The following is a 15,929-nucleotide window of genomic DNA, read 5'->3' on the forward strand; positions in this document are numbered from 1 at the left end:
TCCACCTGGAGGAGCTTGTGCTCTCTTCCTGGCCACACCTGGGACCTGCGGGCCACCTGTCTGCACGAAGATGGCTTTCAGGGTGGGGAGCACCAAGGCTCCAGATGTACAGCCACAGGCTGTCTGTAAACTTATGCCCGTGGGTAGAGAGCAAACCATCGATGTCATTGTGTGGTCAGTTGTGAACTAACTCTGAGGGTGTGCAGATACATTCAGGACGAGGAAGGGAGGCATCTCAGGATGTGCTTCTGAATATGTATTCTGATTTCCCACTTTAATTTATTTGGATTCAGACATTCTGTTGACTCATTTCTTAATTTATGAAGGAACCAGAGCCTCTTGATGAGGGTGAAAGAGAGTGGAAAATCTGGCTTGAAACTCAAGATTCAAAAAACTAAGATCATGGCATCCAATCCCATCACTTCATCTCGAACTGAAGGGGAAAAGTGGAAGCAGTGACAGATGTTATTTTCTTGGGCTCCAAAATCACTGCAGACAGTGACTGCACCTATGAAATTAAAAGACGCTTGCTCCTTGGAAGGAGAGCTATGACAAACCTAGACAGCATATCGAAAAATGGGGGACATCACTTTGCCGACAAAGGTCTGTATACTCCGAACTATGGTTTTTCCAGTAGTCCTGCATGGATGTGAGAGTTGGACCGTAAAGAAGGCTGAGCACCAAAGAATAGATGCTTTCAAATTGTGTTGCTAGAGAAGACTTGAGAGTCCATTGGACAGCAAGGCGATCAAACCAGTCAGTCTTAAAGGAAACCAACCCTGAATATTCATTGGAAGGACTGATGCTGAAGCTCCAGTATGTTGATCATCTGATGCAAAGAGCCGACTCAATGGAAAAAGACCTTGATGCTGGGAAAGACTGAGGGCAGGAGAAGAAGGGGACGACAGAGGATGGGATGGTTGGACAGCATCACCAACTCCATGGACACAAGTTTGGGCAAAGTCCAGGAGACAGTGAAAGACGGGAGCCTGGCGTGCTACAGTCCATGGGTTGCAAAGAGTCAGACATGACTGAGCAGTCGAACAACAACAGCACGGGTAAACACTAGAGATGATGAGTTGCACTTGTTTCTCTTGCAGTATCGCTGCTGGCGGACGTTGTTTTTTGGCCGCCCAGAAATCCCTTGCCGAGGAGAAAGTTGACGGGAGTTGGGTACCATATTTAGTTATTAAGTCTTACCCTTCCCAGCTTGTTCTTTTCACTAGGGTTACCTGAATATGTCTCATTTTATGTTGTTTTCTTTAGCTATAGTTTGTGATTGTTAAGTAAATAAAACCTAAGTTTATTACCTTATGAAAATAGTCTTATTTTATGTCTTGGTTCTGGACAAAGCTCATTCCAGATTGTTCTTTATAAAAAGTGGGGACATCCCTAGAATTCTTGGAAATGACCGTCTAGCTGGAAGTTCTGCCCTGCAGTTTAACCGGTGGTCCCTGAGCCCCCACATGGGACTGCACAGGCCTGTGTGGAGGCAACTTCGTTACTTCAGGCCGTGTGGTCACTGCTGGGCTTCCACAAACCTGCTAGTTCAGCTCTCGGCTTGTCCAGGCATCGCCAAGAAACCATCTTTTTAAAAAGCAGGTTAACCTACTAAACAATTTAAACATTCTTAACTCTGATGACATCTATGCTAGCCAAGTAAAACACTTTTAAAACACTTTATTTGGAATTCTACAAGGTATTTTAAAAGTTATATTTCATGAAGCAGATTTCTTAGCAGAACATGCTTAAGAAATAGATCTTATGGTTTTATTTAATTTCCATAACATTTAAAATGACCTATTTAAATCTGTTTTAAATAATATGATTATTCATTTTTTTTTTTTAGTACAAATACAGGGCCTATTGAATCTGAGCAACCTTGGTAACTGCTGCAACGGGATGAGCAAACTGTTACTCTGGTTCCTTTCCTGCAAACGCGGGCCATCATGGCTGTTATATGTGTTTGCTCATCTGGGTGTGTTTTTACAACTTTGTCTGTATATCTGAAATCTCCCATTTCTCAGTTTTAATTGTAAGCTAGCTCCCCAACAGTGAACTTATATTAGGAACTTTAATGCATTGAGTCCTGATATTTATCATTGGGTTATTTCCTTTCTGAAGTTATTTAAATCACAAAATCTTGATATTATAAAATTTAAAAATATCAACTTATGTATTGACCTACAGTGATATCAAAATATCCAGCATCTGTAATTAAACAGTTCATAAATTAAAACATTTATTTCCATTTATTTAAATACATAGTCTGATGAATGTGTGCATAAAAGGTATTTGAGGAAATATGTTTTGAAGTGTTTTTCAGGCTTATCTTGGAGATGGAAAGGTGTTCCACGGGTGCTTACAGCTTCTTACATTGCTTACATTTTTCGTAATAAAAATTAAGTATCAGGAAAACCAATAAACACTCCCATTTTGAAAAATAATTTTGAGTTAGGATTGCATTTTAAAATATGTAAATGTCATCACATTAAAAACAATAGAAAACTTAATTCTAAGGAACTTTTAAGTGCTGCTGCTGCTGCTGCTAAGTCACTTCAGCATGTCCAGCTCTGCGTGAGCCCATAGACGGCAGCCCACCAGGCTCCCCCGTCCCTGGGATTCTCCAGGCAAGAACACTGGAGTAGGTTGCCATTTCCTTCTCCAGTGCATGAAAGTGAAAAGTGAAAGTGAAGTCGTTCAGTCGTGTCTGACTCTTAGCGACCCCATGGACTGCAGCCTTCCAGGCTCCTCCATCCATGGGATTTTCCAGGCAAGAGTACTGGAGTGGGGTGCCATTGCCTTCTCCTTTTAAGTGCTAGCAATAGAAAAACTAAATTTCTTACATGGATAAATAATAATAGATCTTGTAGGAAAATCTCTGAAATTAATTATTTCAATTATTATTCACTTAGTCTTATTTGACTCTGCAACCCCATGGACTGCAGCACACCAGGCTCCCCTGTCCTTCACTGTCTCCCAGAGTTCACTCAAGTTCCTGTCCATCGAGTTGGTGATGCCATCCAACTGTCTCATCCTCTGTCACCCTCTTCTCCTGCCCTCAATCTTTCCCAGCATCAGAGTCTTTTCTATGAGTCGACTGTTCACATCAGATGGCCAAAGTATTGGAGCTTCAGCATCAGTACTTCCAGTGAATGAATATTCAGGGTTGAATATATTTCAATAAATTATTATAACATAATTATTTTCAGTAATTATTTCAATATATAAAGTGGAGTTGTTTTTATTCGTTTATGGTTAATATAGCATTCTTACTAAATAGTGCTTTAAGTTGTAACAAAAGATGGCTTGAATCCCTTGCTACATTTTTTTAAACTGAATTTGGCATAAATTGAGGTGTTCCTGGTATCTGATTTTTAAAAAAAATATTACATTTCAAACTTGACTGCTAAGCAGCATCAGAAGTTAAATGATGAGAAGCAAAAGCGCATGTGTTTGCCACACATACACTTTGGTCTCTTTTCTCCCTGAATGTTTACCACTTTGGTGTGTGTGCTGCAGAAAAGTGCATGGGGGGGTGTTGGTGCCCTGCTGGGACCATGTCTTCCCTGTGTATTCACTGCCTCACAGTTCACGTGGGGTGGGCAGAGATGCCAGGCGCCAGCTGAGCTTTTGGAGCAGAGTGTAGTGCAGCGAAAGGACCCTAGGAAAACACTGAGGCGGCAGGACCAGCACCGTTGCAGGAGTGACGCAGGCATGAAAAATGCACTGGTGATCCCGTGATGCCTGCGAGCACTTACTGGCTCAGCAGACTCCAGGCTGTGCTTAACGTGAAGTGTGCTTTAGTTCATTCTATAATATTAGGTGTAACTAAACACCAGGAAGAAGGCAGTGGCACCCCACTCCAGCACTCTTGCCTGGAAAATCCCATGGACAGAGGAGCCTGGTGGGCTTCCATCTCTGGGGTTGCATAGAGTCGGACACGACTGAAGCGACTTAGCAGCAGCAGCAGCAGCAAACACCAGGAAAAGTATGTGCAGACTGTTGTTAGGAAAACGGTAAACTTTTTTTAGAGAATGATGTACGCATTTATTAATGATACACTTTAAAACTTTATAGCAATAAGTTAGGCTTCTAAAAATAGCAACAATTTCCTTTCTAATTCCTATGAAGGCAATTTAAGATTCTTATAGTTAAGTAATCTAGAATGCCTAGCTGTTGTTATGGTTATTAGTTCCTTATTCTGTTGATGTTTGAAGAAAATTAAATGTAATCTAAAGGAAGTCTTAAATATTAGAGGAAAAAACAAATTAGCCAGAATTCGGTAGAGACCGTAGTTTATTTGCAAATAATATTGGCTATATTAAAAACTGGGAATAACTAGTGAACCAGGACATGTCGTTTCGTATTTGCTTCAGCTCGTGAAAAACGCCTAGTGACGCTAGCGGCGCTGTCCTCTCGTGGAAATAGCGTTGTTTTCTTCGTTACAGTGTGTGCTTTTACTCTCAGGTCTGTCCTCTCGTGGAAATAGCCGTTGTTTTGGACTCGTTACAGTGTGTGCTGTTACTTTCAGGTCTGACAATTTGTGGGCATAATTGCCTCCTGACAGCAGAGTGGATGTCTGCAAGTAAAATAGTGTGTCGCGTGGGACAGGCCAAGAATGACAAAGGAGACATTATCGTCACGACCAAGTCGGGTGGCAAAGGAACCTCCACAGTGTCTTTCAAGCTGCTCAAACCTGAGAAAATAGGTATCGTCTCCTGTGACTTTTCTCTCAAGAATAAACTGAAATTGGGTTTTGTCTTTTAAAATTGACAATTGGTAAATTAGTATAAAATTTACTTACTCTCAGATTCAGTTTGTTTCTTTCTCTAGGAATAGGGTATTGGTTAAAATTTGTATTACTTTTGAAAAAGCAGTTTACTGAGCTAACAGTAAACCCTAAGGATGATAATTCTTAGAAGAAATGTTGTTTTAAGTTCTGTATAAAGTCTGCTCATTTAACATGTCAAAATGCCAGTTTTAGTTTCTTGATCATGAATACAGTAATGGCATTTCTTTCTGTGACACAGATTAGCCAGTGATACCATCTGAATCATGTTTCATTTTTCTTTCCTTCCTGTGTTCCTGGCCTGGACAAGACTGATGGCGGAGGTGTGCCTCTCGTCTCCAGATTAGAAAAGCCCGCTGCTTGTGCACCAGGCAGCTCTGTGTTCCCTCTGTGCACTTGGCTGCACTTCCTGGTCTGGGGCAGAGCTTGGTGTGAGGCAGGACTCTGGATAGTCTGGGGGCAGCCCCCAGCTGTGGCACGGTGGCACCTAACCTGCCTGCCGATGTAGAAGACGCAGGAGGTGCAGGTTCAATCCCCGGTCAGGCTGATCCCAGGATGATCCCTGAGGAGGAAATGGCAACCTTCTCCAGTGTACTTGCCTGGAGTGAACAGAGGAGCCTGGCGGGCTACAGTCCATGCGGTCGCAAAGAGTCAGACATGACGGCTCATACACATAGCCCCCAGCTGTAGGTGGGAGTGGAGTCCCAGGGTCCTACGCCAGAGAGCTGATGAGCTGGAACATTCAGGGACGTGCTTAGCAAAACCCCTTACAGGAAGTAGGAGTAAGTGCTCTATCAACCATCATTTTAATTCTTCTTCTAGCTCTCCATGTGCACAGCATCTCCCCTGCTTTATCTTTTTGGTTTTGTAGTATCTGGCACATGGTCAGCAGATAAATACTTATATAATGTGGAGCTATCACAGGCATAATTAAACCCAGGCCATACTTCTCTCATATAGAAAAGCAAAGAATTTTGTGAGTATTGTTTTCTGTCTTAGAGCATAAAACCTTTTTTTACCATTATATCATTAACATTTTTAATACATAAATGATTTAAAAAAATTTTTAATAAAAATTTGAGGGATTTAAGGGAAAATTCAAAATGTGGTTTACATATAGGTACTTGCTGTACTGTGCTTAGTTGCTCAGTCGTGTCCAAGTCTTTGTGACTCAATGGATGTAGCCCACCAGGGTCCTCTGTCCATGGAATTTTCCAGACAGGAATACTGGAGTTGCCATGCCCTTCTCCAGGGGATCTTCCCAACCCAGGGATTGAACCCAGGTCTGCCACATTGCAGGTGGATTCTTTACTGTCTGAGCCACCAGGGAAGCCCTGTACATAGATATACAAATGTGTATGCAAATATATGTACACATTTTTATATGCACAGTATTCTTATTTTTGCTTAATTTTGTTTAATGTCTTTGAAAACTGAACTGTGAAATTACAAAGTAGGAGCTGGTCTTCAGTTTTCTGGAGGAACCTTTTTGATTTTGTCAAAATATTTTGACAGAATCTAGTACCATCTTGTATCATGTTTATACAGCAGATAAAGAAAACTTATTATCAAGTATTGACTTTATTCTAAAACGCTTTGCCCAGTACTTAGCACGTACAGGCTCAGGAAAGGCTTACAGAACTGCACTTGGGAGTGTCTGGACCTGCACTTCCCTCTGACAGCCTCCTTGCGTCCTGGCACAAGTGTGGTGCTGATTGAAACAGAGGGTTCACAAGGAGTCCTGCCACTGGAGGCTGCCTGGGCCCAGAGCCCTTCCTTTGGGGGCTCAGGCCCCGCCCTGCACTCTGCTTCACCCATCTCCCTGCCCAGCCCTTGGGTCTGAGAGGGGACCCTGGGAAGCATCGTGCCAGGGAGCGTGAAGAAGGGCTCAGTCATGTGAGAGAGGGTGCTGCTTTCAGAGATGACGTTTTGTTTTTCCTGAATGTCTCAGTCATTTCCATCACCCAAGCTGTGCATTCCTTGGAAGGTATTTGACTGATTTCTTTATATAAGGAATTGTTGGATACTTTGTTGATATACCAGATTAACTGTACTGCTTATTATTTGTAAAATAAAATTGTTTTAACAGAACTTTTTCTCAGATGTTAATTTATCTTCTGTATTGAATAATGTACAGTACAATGAAGAGGTGTTATTTTTGCTTTTCTATGGATTTTTAGTGCTTTTAACTAAGAAAGAAATTAAAGCTTTTGTGCCCTCAGATCTTTAAAAAATTACTTTAGTGTGCATTTTGTGTTAGGTCTTAAAACAGTAAAGCAGTAAAGTAAAATTTAGACAGCACCTGGGGACCGTGTATACTGTTAAGTCTGTGCTCCTTGTTTTGGTAGGCATTTTGGATCAGTCCGCTGTGTGGGTTGATGAGATGAATTACTATGACATGCGCACTGACAGGAATAAAGGGATTCCTCCCTTGTCCCTGCGTCCTGCCAACCCACTTGGCATCGAGATTGAAAAGTGAGTACTGCCTCGCGTCAGCTGCCTTGCTCTCCATGTGCTGAAGAGTTTCATGCATTCAGGCTCCAGAAACATGCGAGGAAGCACAACGGAAGATGCCTCTGTCGTTGGAGTCAGTGTCATTTCTGGAGCTGCTAGAGAGAACGTTCCAATTAAAATGTTGGCAAAACCTACCTACCTCTTTAATTTTTGAGTTTTCATTTTGTGAAGGAAAAAAGTATTTTGAAATTTTTAATAACTAATACTTCTAATGACACGAGAGTTAGTGTGTTGTCTGGAGCTGGTAAGTTTAACTATTTAGATGGTATTTGAGATTAAAATAGAGTTTTCCATGTACTTGATTTTTCAGGAAATATTTGATAGTAATTAGACCCAGTGCAGTCTTGTCATTTTGTTTACGTTCTCTACCTGTAATTCATACTTAATTCAGACTTACTTTCCCAGAATTACGGCAAGTAAATGGTATCTTTCAAAATGTCTTGGACCAGATGCAGAGTTCCCAGCGCTCTCACGTCAGCGCTTTTGTCCTTGCGTCTTCCTGCTGGAGCTCCCCTGCACATCAGTCCTGTCTGATTTGTCCCTCGGCCTTAGCAACTCTGCTGGCGATAGTGCTGCTGAGTGTTGCTTCATAAACACTTCTGCAGGTGACAGAGTAATCTGCTAACCCGTTAGCCGTAGCTTCTCTAGGTTTCTCTAGGAATGGGGAAGGTTGCCACTAACCTCGATGTATTTAGCCTTCAAGCCTCCCCTTGAAGACCACCAGTCGGCCACCAGCAGGCTGCTTTTCCCCTGCTAGGGTCTGTGCTAGCTGAGAGGGAGGGGGCATGTGTGTCTTGGGAGGTTGTCCTGTTTTGAAAAAGGCCTGAGGGTTTTAAAAGGCAGGTTTCAGTGAGCGTGGACTGTTCTGGGCCATAGCTGTGATGCTCTTTGGCCACCATGGGTCATTCTGGAGCTGTTTTAAGGGTTTCAGTGCCTGATAAATTAAGAGTTTAAGGATTAAGAACATCCAGGAAAGAAAGGTAATTGCTGGGTCTTGATTTGAACAGGGTTTCCTGCACAAGGGGACCTTGTGGTTGAGAGTAAATCCTCCAGTGCCTGCTTCAGCGCCCTGGATTCTGCTTCTTTCTAAGGTCCACCACGTGCAGTGTGGAGCAGAAGGGCCCCCTGGGTGGTTCTTCTGAAAAAGATTCGCACAGGAGTATAGGAATACATTGTGACTTTTGTTTGAGCCTTAGACGGAACTATCAAAGTTAGGATTAAATTGGTTATTTCCTGTCATAAAATGAACTTCCCTTGTGGCTCACTCAGCTGGTTAAGAATCCACCTGCAATATGGGAGACATAGGTTTGATCCCTGGGTTGGGAAGATCCCCTGGAGAAGGGAAAGGCTACCCACTCCAGTATTCTGGCCTGGAGAATTCCATAGACTGTATAGTCCATGGGGTCATGAAGAGTCAGACATGGCTGAGCGACTTTCACTATCATAAAATGATTTCCTTGAGTTTTTGTTTATCTTGTAATCCACCCACAGTTTAATCTCTTTACCTTTTCATTTTTTGATTGTCTTGTCACTGCTGCTGCCACTAACCATGAAGGGGGCTTGAGCTCTCTCTCACTGCCCTCTTCCTTTATTTTTCAAACCTTAAACTTTATTTTGTATTGAGGTATAGCCAATTAACAATGTTGTGGTAATTTCAAGTGAACAGTGAAGGGACTCAGCCGTACATGTACATGTATCTGTTCTCCCCCAAACCCCCTCTCATCCAGTAGCACCCTCTTTCTGAGTAGGTTTCAGGGTAACCCTTATGTGATGGTGGCCAGCCAGAAGGCACTCAAAGTGTGACTCTTTGGAAATGGTTTTCCTTTCTCCTCTGAAGGAGTTAGTTGGGTCCAAGCCCTTCTCTCAATTGGCTCCGGGCCCTCCCTCTGCCTGCAGGGTGACTTGGAGGCTGCAGGCAGGGGCCTGTGGTGGGCGTGTGAGCGGGCGTGTGAGCGGGCGGGGCAGGGGGGGCTGGCTGTGTGCTCACAGCATATTAGTCAGTGCTCTGCTGCCCAGGAGAAGAATCTTTTCATGACTTAGGATTTCAGGGTGATAAATTGTATTCAGATCTTAAAATAGTAATATGTACATTCAAGAAGTGCTCAAATGGTGATAAAATTTACTATAATATTTCTTTCAAGCTGTTCCTTGAAAGTTTCAATAATAATTTGCTCAGTCATGGAATGACTAAAGGATAGTTTTAGAAAAGGTAGAAGCTTGACTGTCATACAAATACAAAATGCAGACATGTCCAAGCTTTTATTTAATTCATTAATTAGTGGGGAGCCCAGTGGAGTGTTAAGCCAGCTGAGAGGGAGTTCCAGGGCACAGGCAGAGTGGGCAGTGCGCAGTGCCGGGCGGCGCCATGCCGGCCCCGTCCCTGCCCGGCGGTCTCCCAGGTGCACCCTCACCCGACAGGCCTCTCTGTGCCAGCCCCCTGGTCGCTCTCAGCCCCCACTTCCGCTTCTGTGACACAGAGAGCAGGCGTGCCTGGATGGTGTGGGGGCCCTGGCAGGCCTCCACACGGCGGGAGGACGGCCCGTGTGAAGTCTCTCACAAGTGTTCTCATCAAAAGGAAGAATGAATAGAGATTCCAGAAAGCAAGAAAATGGAAGGTGAAAGTCAGAAAATGTATCGAAACCAAGAGAAGAGAGTAGTTTTGGCCAGAAAAATGCTTTTCAGGTTCCTTCTTAGCTTTTAAAGATACTGTCAGGAAAGCTGCATTTGTTTTATTGAAGTCTGACCTCAAATAGAGAAGCCTCATTTTAGAAAAAGAGGATGGGAAAGGAAGAGCAGATGTTAAAATATGGGTATGGATTTTATTTCCCTGACTCACTTCATATTTTTTAGATAAAAGCTTTGGTCCCTGTAGAGAATGGTGTTGCACTCAGGTTAGAAGCCCTGGGAGCATTTCCTCTTACTGTCTCTTTTATTTCTGTTTATTAATGCCATTTGGGGCTTCTTTTATAATTAGAAGATGGGAGACAACCTATTTTTAATTTTTTAAAAAATGTCATCAGAGAAGGAATAACAGGATTTACTTACTTACTTGTTGAAATTTATCAATTGAGAAGGTTTGAAGAATTAGAACTACTTGTTGTAAAGTGCTGTGGTCCTGATTTATTCCCAAACTGCAGTGCTGAGGTCGCCTGTGGGAGAAGAGTCGGCTCCTGTCTGTGACAGTGTGAATGTTTATGGAGTTTCTTGTCCCACAGTCACACGCGCAGGATGGAGCCCGGCCTCTGAGTGTGAGCCCCAGTGAGAGGCAGCAGGGGGCGCTTCTCCCTGTATGCGCGTCAGAGTGCTGCTGTCTTTCTGCCCACAGGCCTTGCAGCTGGCTTTTTTGGGCCTCCTTCGGCTGCAAAAGGCCTTCATGGTTCTAGGCTTTTAACTGATGTTTTGCACACGCAGTGCCTTGAAACTTATAAAAATGTTACTAATTACTTGGAAAAAAATAACTTCACTTTGAACTGAGACTAAGATTTGCTTGTAAAAAGTCTGTATTTCTAATTTATTATACTGATTGTCACAAATGGGCATTTTTTACACTGCTTAAATTATGATGGAGACAAACCATTTAAACTGAAAAAGAAGATAAAAACAGGTTCATATTAGTAAGTAAAAGCCTTCCCTAGGTTTTATTTCTTAAAAGTCCTCTCTACCTAGTAGGAGAGTATTTGTAAGTGAAACTTTTGGAGGTGGTACATATATGGATGAAGCACAAGCTGGAATCAAGATTGCCGGGAGAAATACCAATAACCTCAGATATGCAGATGACAGCACCCTTATGGCAGAAAGCGAAGAAGAACTAGAGAGCCTCTTGATGGAAGTCAAAGAGGAGAGTGAAAAAGTTGGCTTAAAGTTCAACATTCAGAAAACGAAGATCTTGGCATCCAGTCCCATCACTTCATGGCAAATAGATGGGGAAACAATGGAAACAGTGGCTGACTTTATTTTTCTGGGCTCCAAAATCACTGAAGATGGTGACTGTAGCCATGAAATTAAAAGATGCTTACTCCTTGGAAGAAAAGCTATAACCAACCTAGACAGCATATTTAAAAGCAGAGACATTATTTTGCCAACAAAGGTCCGTCTAGTGAAAGCTATGGTTTTTCCAGTAGTCATATATGGTATGAGAATTGGACTATGAAGAAAGCTGAGCACTGAAGAATTGATGCTTTTGAACTGTGATGACTCTCGAGAGTCCCTTGGACTGCAAGAAGATCCAGCCAGTCCATCCTAAAGGAAATGAGTCCTGAATATTCATTGGAAGGACTGATGCTGAAGCTGAAACTCCAATACTTTGGCCACCTGATGTGGAGAGCTGATTCATTGGAAAAGACCCAGATGCTGGGAAAGATTGAGGGCAGGAAGAGAAGGGGACGACAGAGGATGAGATGGTTGGATGGCATCACCAACTCAATGGACATGAGTCTGGGTAGACTCCGAGAGTTGGTATGGACAGGGAGGCCTGGTGTGCTGCAGTCCATGGGGTCATGAAGAGTTGGACATGACTGAGTGACTAGGCGGACTGCCGTATATGGGAGTGAGGGCGTTACAGTGGGGCTTCTCCCCGACACCATACCCCGTTATTGTATGATCCACCGTTGTGTTAGGAGTTACTACCTGGGAAGAGGGGTCTCGAGCAGTGCGTTGATGCCCCACTGGCTTCTGGGTTGTGTCTACAGAGGCTTTATAAGCCGCACAGTCTGGTGTGTTCCGCACCAGGCTGCCTTCCAGTAACGAGAAAAGGTGACCCGTTTTCCTGCTCCAGTTAGAAAACAAGGAGAGGTGACAAAATAGTTCTTAGTGAGAGTGTGGAAGGGAAGCGCCTTGGAGACGGTTACCTTTTAGAAGTCTTTAAGAACAGACTTGTGGACTGTGGTGCAGTGCCTGCGTCCAGAAACTGAGAGGCCAAAAAAGGGGAAAAGCACACAGCCCTGAACAGGCTGATGACATTTAACGCGCAGAGCAGCACGGGCGCTGGAGTAGCAGCTGTGCGGACCATGCGCTCCCCCACTCCCTCCTGCCTTTCTGCCTGCGGTCGGGAGCTGGAGCGCACGGGCTGGGCTCAACCGTGCAGCTCTCTGCGGGGGCAGGGAACTTTTCTCAGGAGGACTTTTGTTCTTCTGCTGACTGGAGGTCATCAGGTCAGTTTCCTCTTTGAAAGTGAATGCTGCCGAGTTGAGGACATTCCTGTAGTTCTGCACCTGCCCACTGTACCTGGGTCCTCATGGCTAAACCCTTCGGAAGGTGTAATCTGAGTTCACACTGCCATCTAATGGGGAGCGTGCACCGTGGGGGCACGAAGGTTGTCAGCTACTGAAACTGTTGGTTCCTTAGTGAAATCACTTCACATGTTACACATTAGACTCTGTGTTGCTTGCACTATCTGGTTAGTGAGTTCGAAGTGTGGATTTAGTCACTTAGAATATGCCTTGCTGTTAATCTATGACTTCACTTAGACAGTCAGACCTTAAGACCCAGTTACTCTGGACAGAGGGTTAAGTCTCCAGACTTCATGCTCCTTTGACACGGTGTTTCTGCTCTTCCTCATGCTGTGACTAAGACCATTAGCAGTTCTCTGCATTCTGAATCTCTCCCTCACTTTCTGTTTTTCTAGACTTACAGCTATGTATGTAGACATTTTTCATAAGCGTCTCCGGTTCTTTATTTGACAACACAAGTACTGGGGCTGTTTCTTTGACTGTAAAATGGGATTATATAACTCATCATGTTGTTAGGAGAATCAGATAAAATGGTTCTTAATGAAAGACTCTATTAAATATAGAGAACCAAGTATAAAGAATAAAGGTAACAGAGTAACGTTTTTGAGCATTTATTAAGTGTCAAAAACTGTTAAGCCTTCCACATGCATTATCTACTTTAATCCTCAGCATTTTCTTAAGAGGAAGATATGCTCTTATTATCCTCATGAATAAATGGAGCCTTGCTACTGCTACTGCTGCTAAGTCACTTCAGTCGTGTCCGACTCTGTGCGACCCCATAGACGGCAGCCCACCAGGCTCCCTCGTCCCTGGGATTCTCCAGGCAAGAACACTGGAGTGGGTTGCCATTTCCTTCTCCAAAAATGGAGACTTAGGGAGGTAAAATAATTTCCTCAAGGTTATTCAGAAACTCTGTAAACCTGTGCGTGCTGCCCGAGCTGCCTCTGCGTCTGTGGGTGCTCCCCACAGGGCGTCGCTGCTTCCAGTGGTGTCACTCATTGTCAGCTTTCTAGGTGTTTGTGTCACAGATCTTATTTTGGGGTAGATTCAGGGTGCCTTCAGCTGTAAGTAATAGAAAACAAAAATTCATCGTGGTGTAAGCAAGGAAGATATTTATTTCTCATAATATACGAAGTCCAGAGATGGTGGGTTCCACGATTGGTTGAGTCAGGACCCAGAAGTGTCACTGAGCCGCGAGGAGCCTGGCTCTGCCATCCTCCGCCCGGGGCGGCACATATTTCTTCCTAGCTGCAGAGGGGCTGCAGATAAGGGACTGTCCATCAGCATCAGCTTTCCTTGAACTTGATCTAGACGTGTGCATAGAAGCGTGAGTGCTGTATAGATCTGCCTGGGTCAGCAACTGTCGTCAGCATCAGTGTGTCTTAAGCTAGCTCTCACATAGGTCTTTAACAGTGTTTTAACAGGTTGATTTTACTGTTTTTAATGTCAGTGTACCCAAATTTTGTCTATTGGATAGGAAACGATTTCATATTTGGACAGATTTCATGAAGTATCAACTCAGCCTCTTTAAGTTTTATATTCTTTTACTGATATAATTTCTGCATTATAACTAATTTTCTATCATATATATACAAAGTTTATACATACAGCTGAAGTTTATATGGCGTAGGAAGTATATTTTTCACGTGTACAGACTTAGACTCCGTAATGTCGCATGCATCATTGTAATGATTTGTGTCCATGTCTATTGCTGTTGGTTACGTCTTTGTAGTAATAGCACTCTAAACACATCTTAAGCCTTTTTCCTCCCTCAGAGGTAAATTTCCCCAGAAGGACTTAGAAATGCTGTTCCCTGGAATGAGTGCTGACTTTACAAGTGAGAACTTTTCCGCTGCCTGGTACCTAATTGAGAACCACTCCAACACGAGGTGAGGGCGCGGGCAGTGCCGTGTGGCTTCTTGGGGTGCAGCGCATCAGGCATGGAGGCGTGGGGTTAGCAGCCCTCTTGACCCTGGGTGCTTGTGAACACATCAGAGTATCTGGTCCTTATTTATAAAACGGGATCATTGATTCCAGGAGCCCTATTTCCTTCTACCCTGATGTTTCTGTATGTTTCGTTGTTTGGGCCACCTGGTAAAACTTGGGTCTTAGCTGTTGTCCTGTGTCTGCGTGTGACCCCTCCCTGCTCAGGTAACAGAGTTCTCAAGTACTGGTCTAAAACAAGGAAGACACCTCCTTCCTGACCAGAGAGCAAAGGAAGATGAGTTGTTTAACATTTTTCAAAGACTTGACTTAAAATCAGCAAAAAGTACACACGGGCCACGCACCCGGGTACAGTGCCCCTCTGTTCCTGCTGCTTGAGAGTCTGCCTGCCCTCTGGGCGACAGCAGGCCTGTGGCTCGCATGCAGGGCTAGCTAGAACACTCTCCTATAGTAGAAATGTTTGACTAAATGGCTTATTGCTTAAAATGTATATCCTTGAAACACCCCAACTTGTTAAAATACACTTTAGAAGAAATTCTTCCTTCACCTATTGGGATCAAAACCATCATAGAAAACAAGAAAAGTTGGTATATACTTGGAGTAAATTTGGCCTGGTAAATTTTTAGAGCAAATGTCTGAAGTCTTTCTTTGGGGAAGATGGTTCTGATTTCACATTATAGATGTGCTTTTCTGTTACCCTAAGTCAGGATTGATCTCTCGTCTCTGTGTAGTACCATCTTGGCACTCAAGAATATAGTCAACAATTTACAGCCAGATTTTCTTAGCTTTAGTGGAAATAAAACTTGTGAAATACAGAGACCAGCTGATTTTTCTCTGCTTGAGTTATAAAGATGAAGTAGTATGGTCTGTTCACTTAATGTGAATTTTGAGCTGACCCGCGTGATTCCTGTGAAATCACCATTAATGGTGGGGCCTGGCTGTGACGTGCACAGAGTGGACGTCCGGGGGGTCCTGCCACCCAGCCCTGTGTGGTCCAGGCCTCTGCATCTGGGAGATGCTCTTCAGAACTCCTTACCTGGCAAATGCTGTGTTGATTTGGGTCAAGTGTAAGCATATCTACGTGTATAGTTACTTCTCAGGGGTCCGACGCATGAGGCTGTACAAAGCTGTTGTACAGCTGCTGTGACTTTGGTGTTTGTAATGTGTAAAGGGTTAGACCTGGGTAAGAATTTGAAAGCGTGGTCTCATCTGATTACATACTGTATTAGTCTGTCTTTCCAGTGTAGCTTCAGTATTTTACAACTAACACATTGTCTTCTCGTGGCTTCTTCGTTTCACTTCAGTTTTGAACAACTCAAAATGGCGATCACCCACCTGAAGAGACAGGCTAACAAGAAGAGTGAGGGCAGCCTGGCGTACGTGAAAGGGGGGCTCAGTACTTTCTTTGAGGCACAGGACGCCCTCTCAGGTAGGTAACCCTCGGGCGTCTG

At 43.6% G+C, this 15,929-nt stretch overlaps 1 protein-coding gene across 12 annotated transcripts in view; it reads left to right on the top strand.

Annotated features, from left to right (window-relative positions):
- The window catches only part of EXOC2 (exocyst complex component 2), a 122,999-nt gene that overhangs the window by 25,144 nt on the left and 81,926 nt on the right, over positions 1–15,929 (top strand). For 7 of the 12 annotated variants that reach the window (XR_015152908.1, XR_015152909.1, XM_086370948.1 and 4 more), the window contains 4 exons: positions 4,535–4,711; positions 7,141–7,267; positions 14,310–14,423; positions 15,783–15,907. Coding sequence is in view for 9 of the 12 variants with exons in the window: in XM_086370948.1 (XP_086227074.1) it covers positions 4,535–4,711; positions 7,141–7,267; positions 14,310–14,423; positions 15,783–15,907 (543 nt within the window). In the remaining 3 variants the exon portion in view is untranslated. Of the gene's footprint in view, positions 1–326; positions 1,059–4,534; positions 4,712–7,140; positions 7,268–14,309; positions 14,424–15,782; positions 15,908–15,929 lie in introns of all 12 variants that reach the window. The other 5 variants (XR_015152907.1, XM_086370947.1, XM_086370951.1 and 2 more) reach the window with 1 other exon arrangement.

Source organism: Bos grunniens, chromosome 23, assembly GCF_055505025.1.
Source record: "Bos grunniens cultivar Pamir isolate PY7600 chromosome 23, Bosgru_T2T1.0, whole genome shotgun sequence".
In the NCBI taxonomy this organism is placed as follows: domain Eukaryota; kingdom Metazoa; phylum Chordata; class Mammalia; order Artiodactyla; family Bovidae; genus Bos; species Bos grunniens.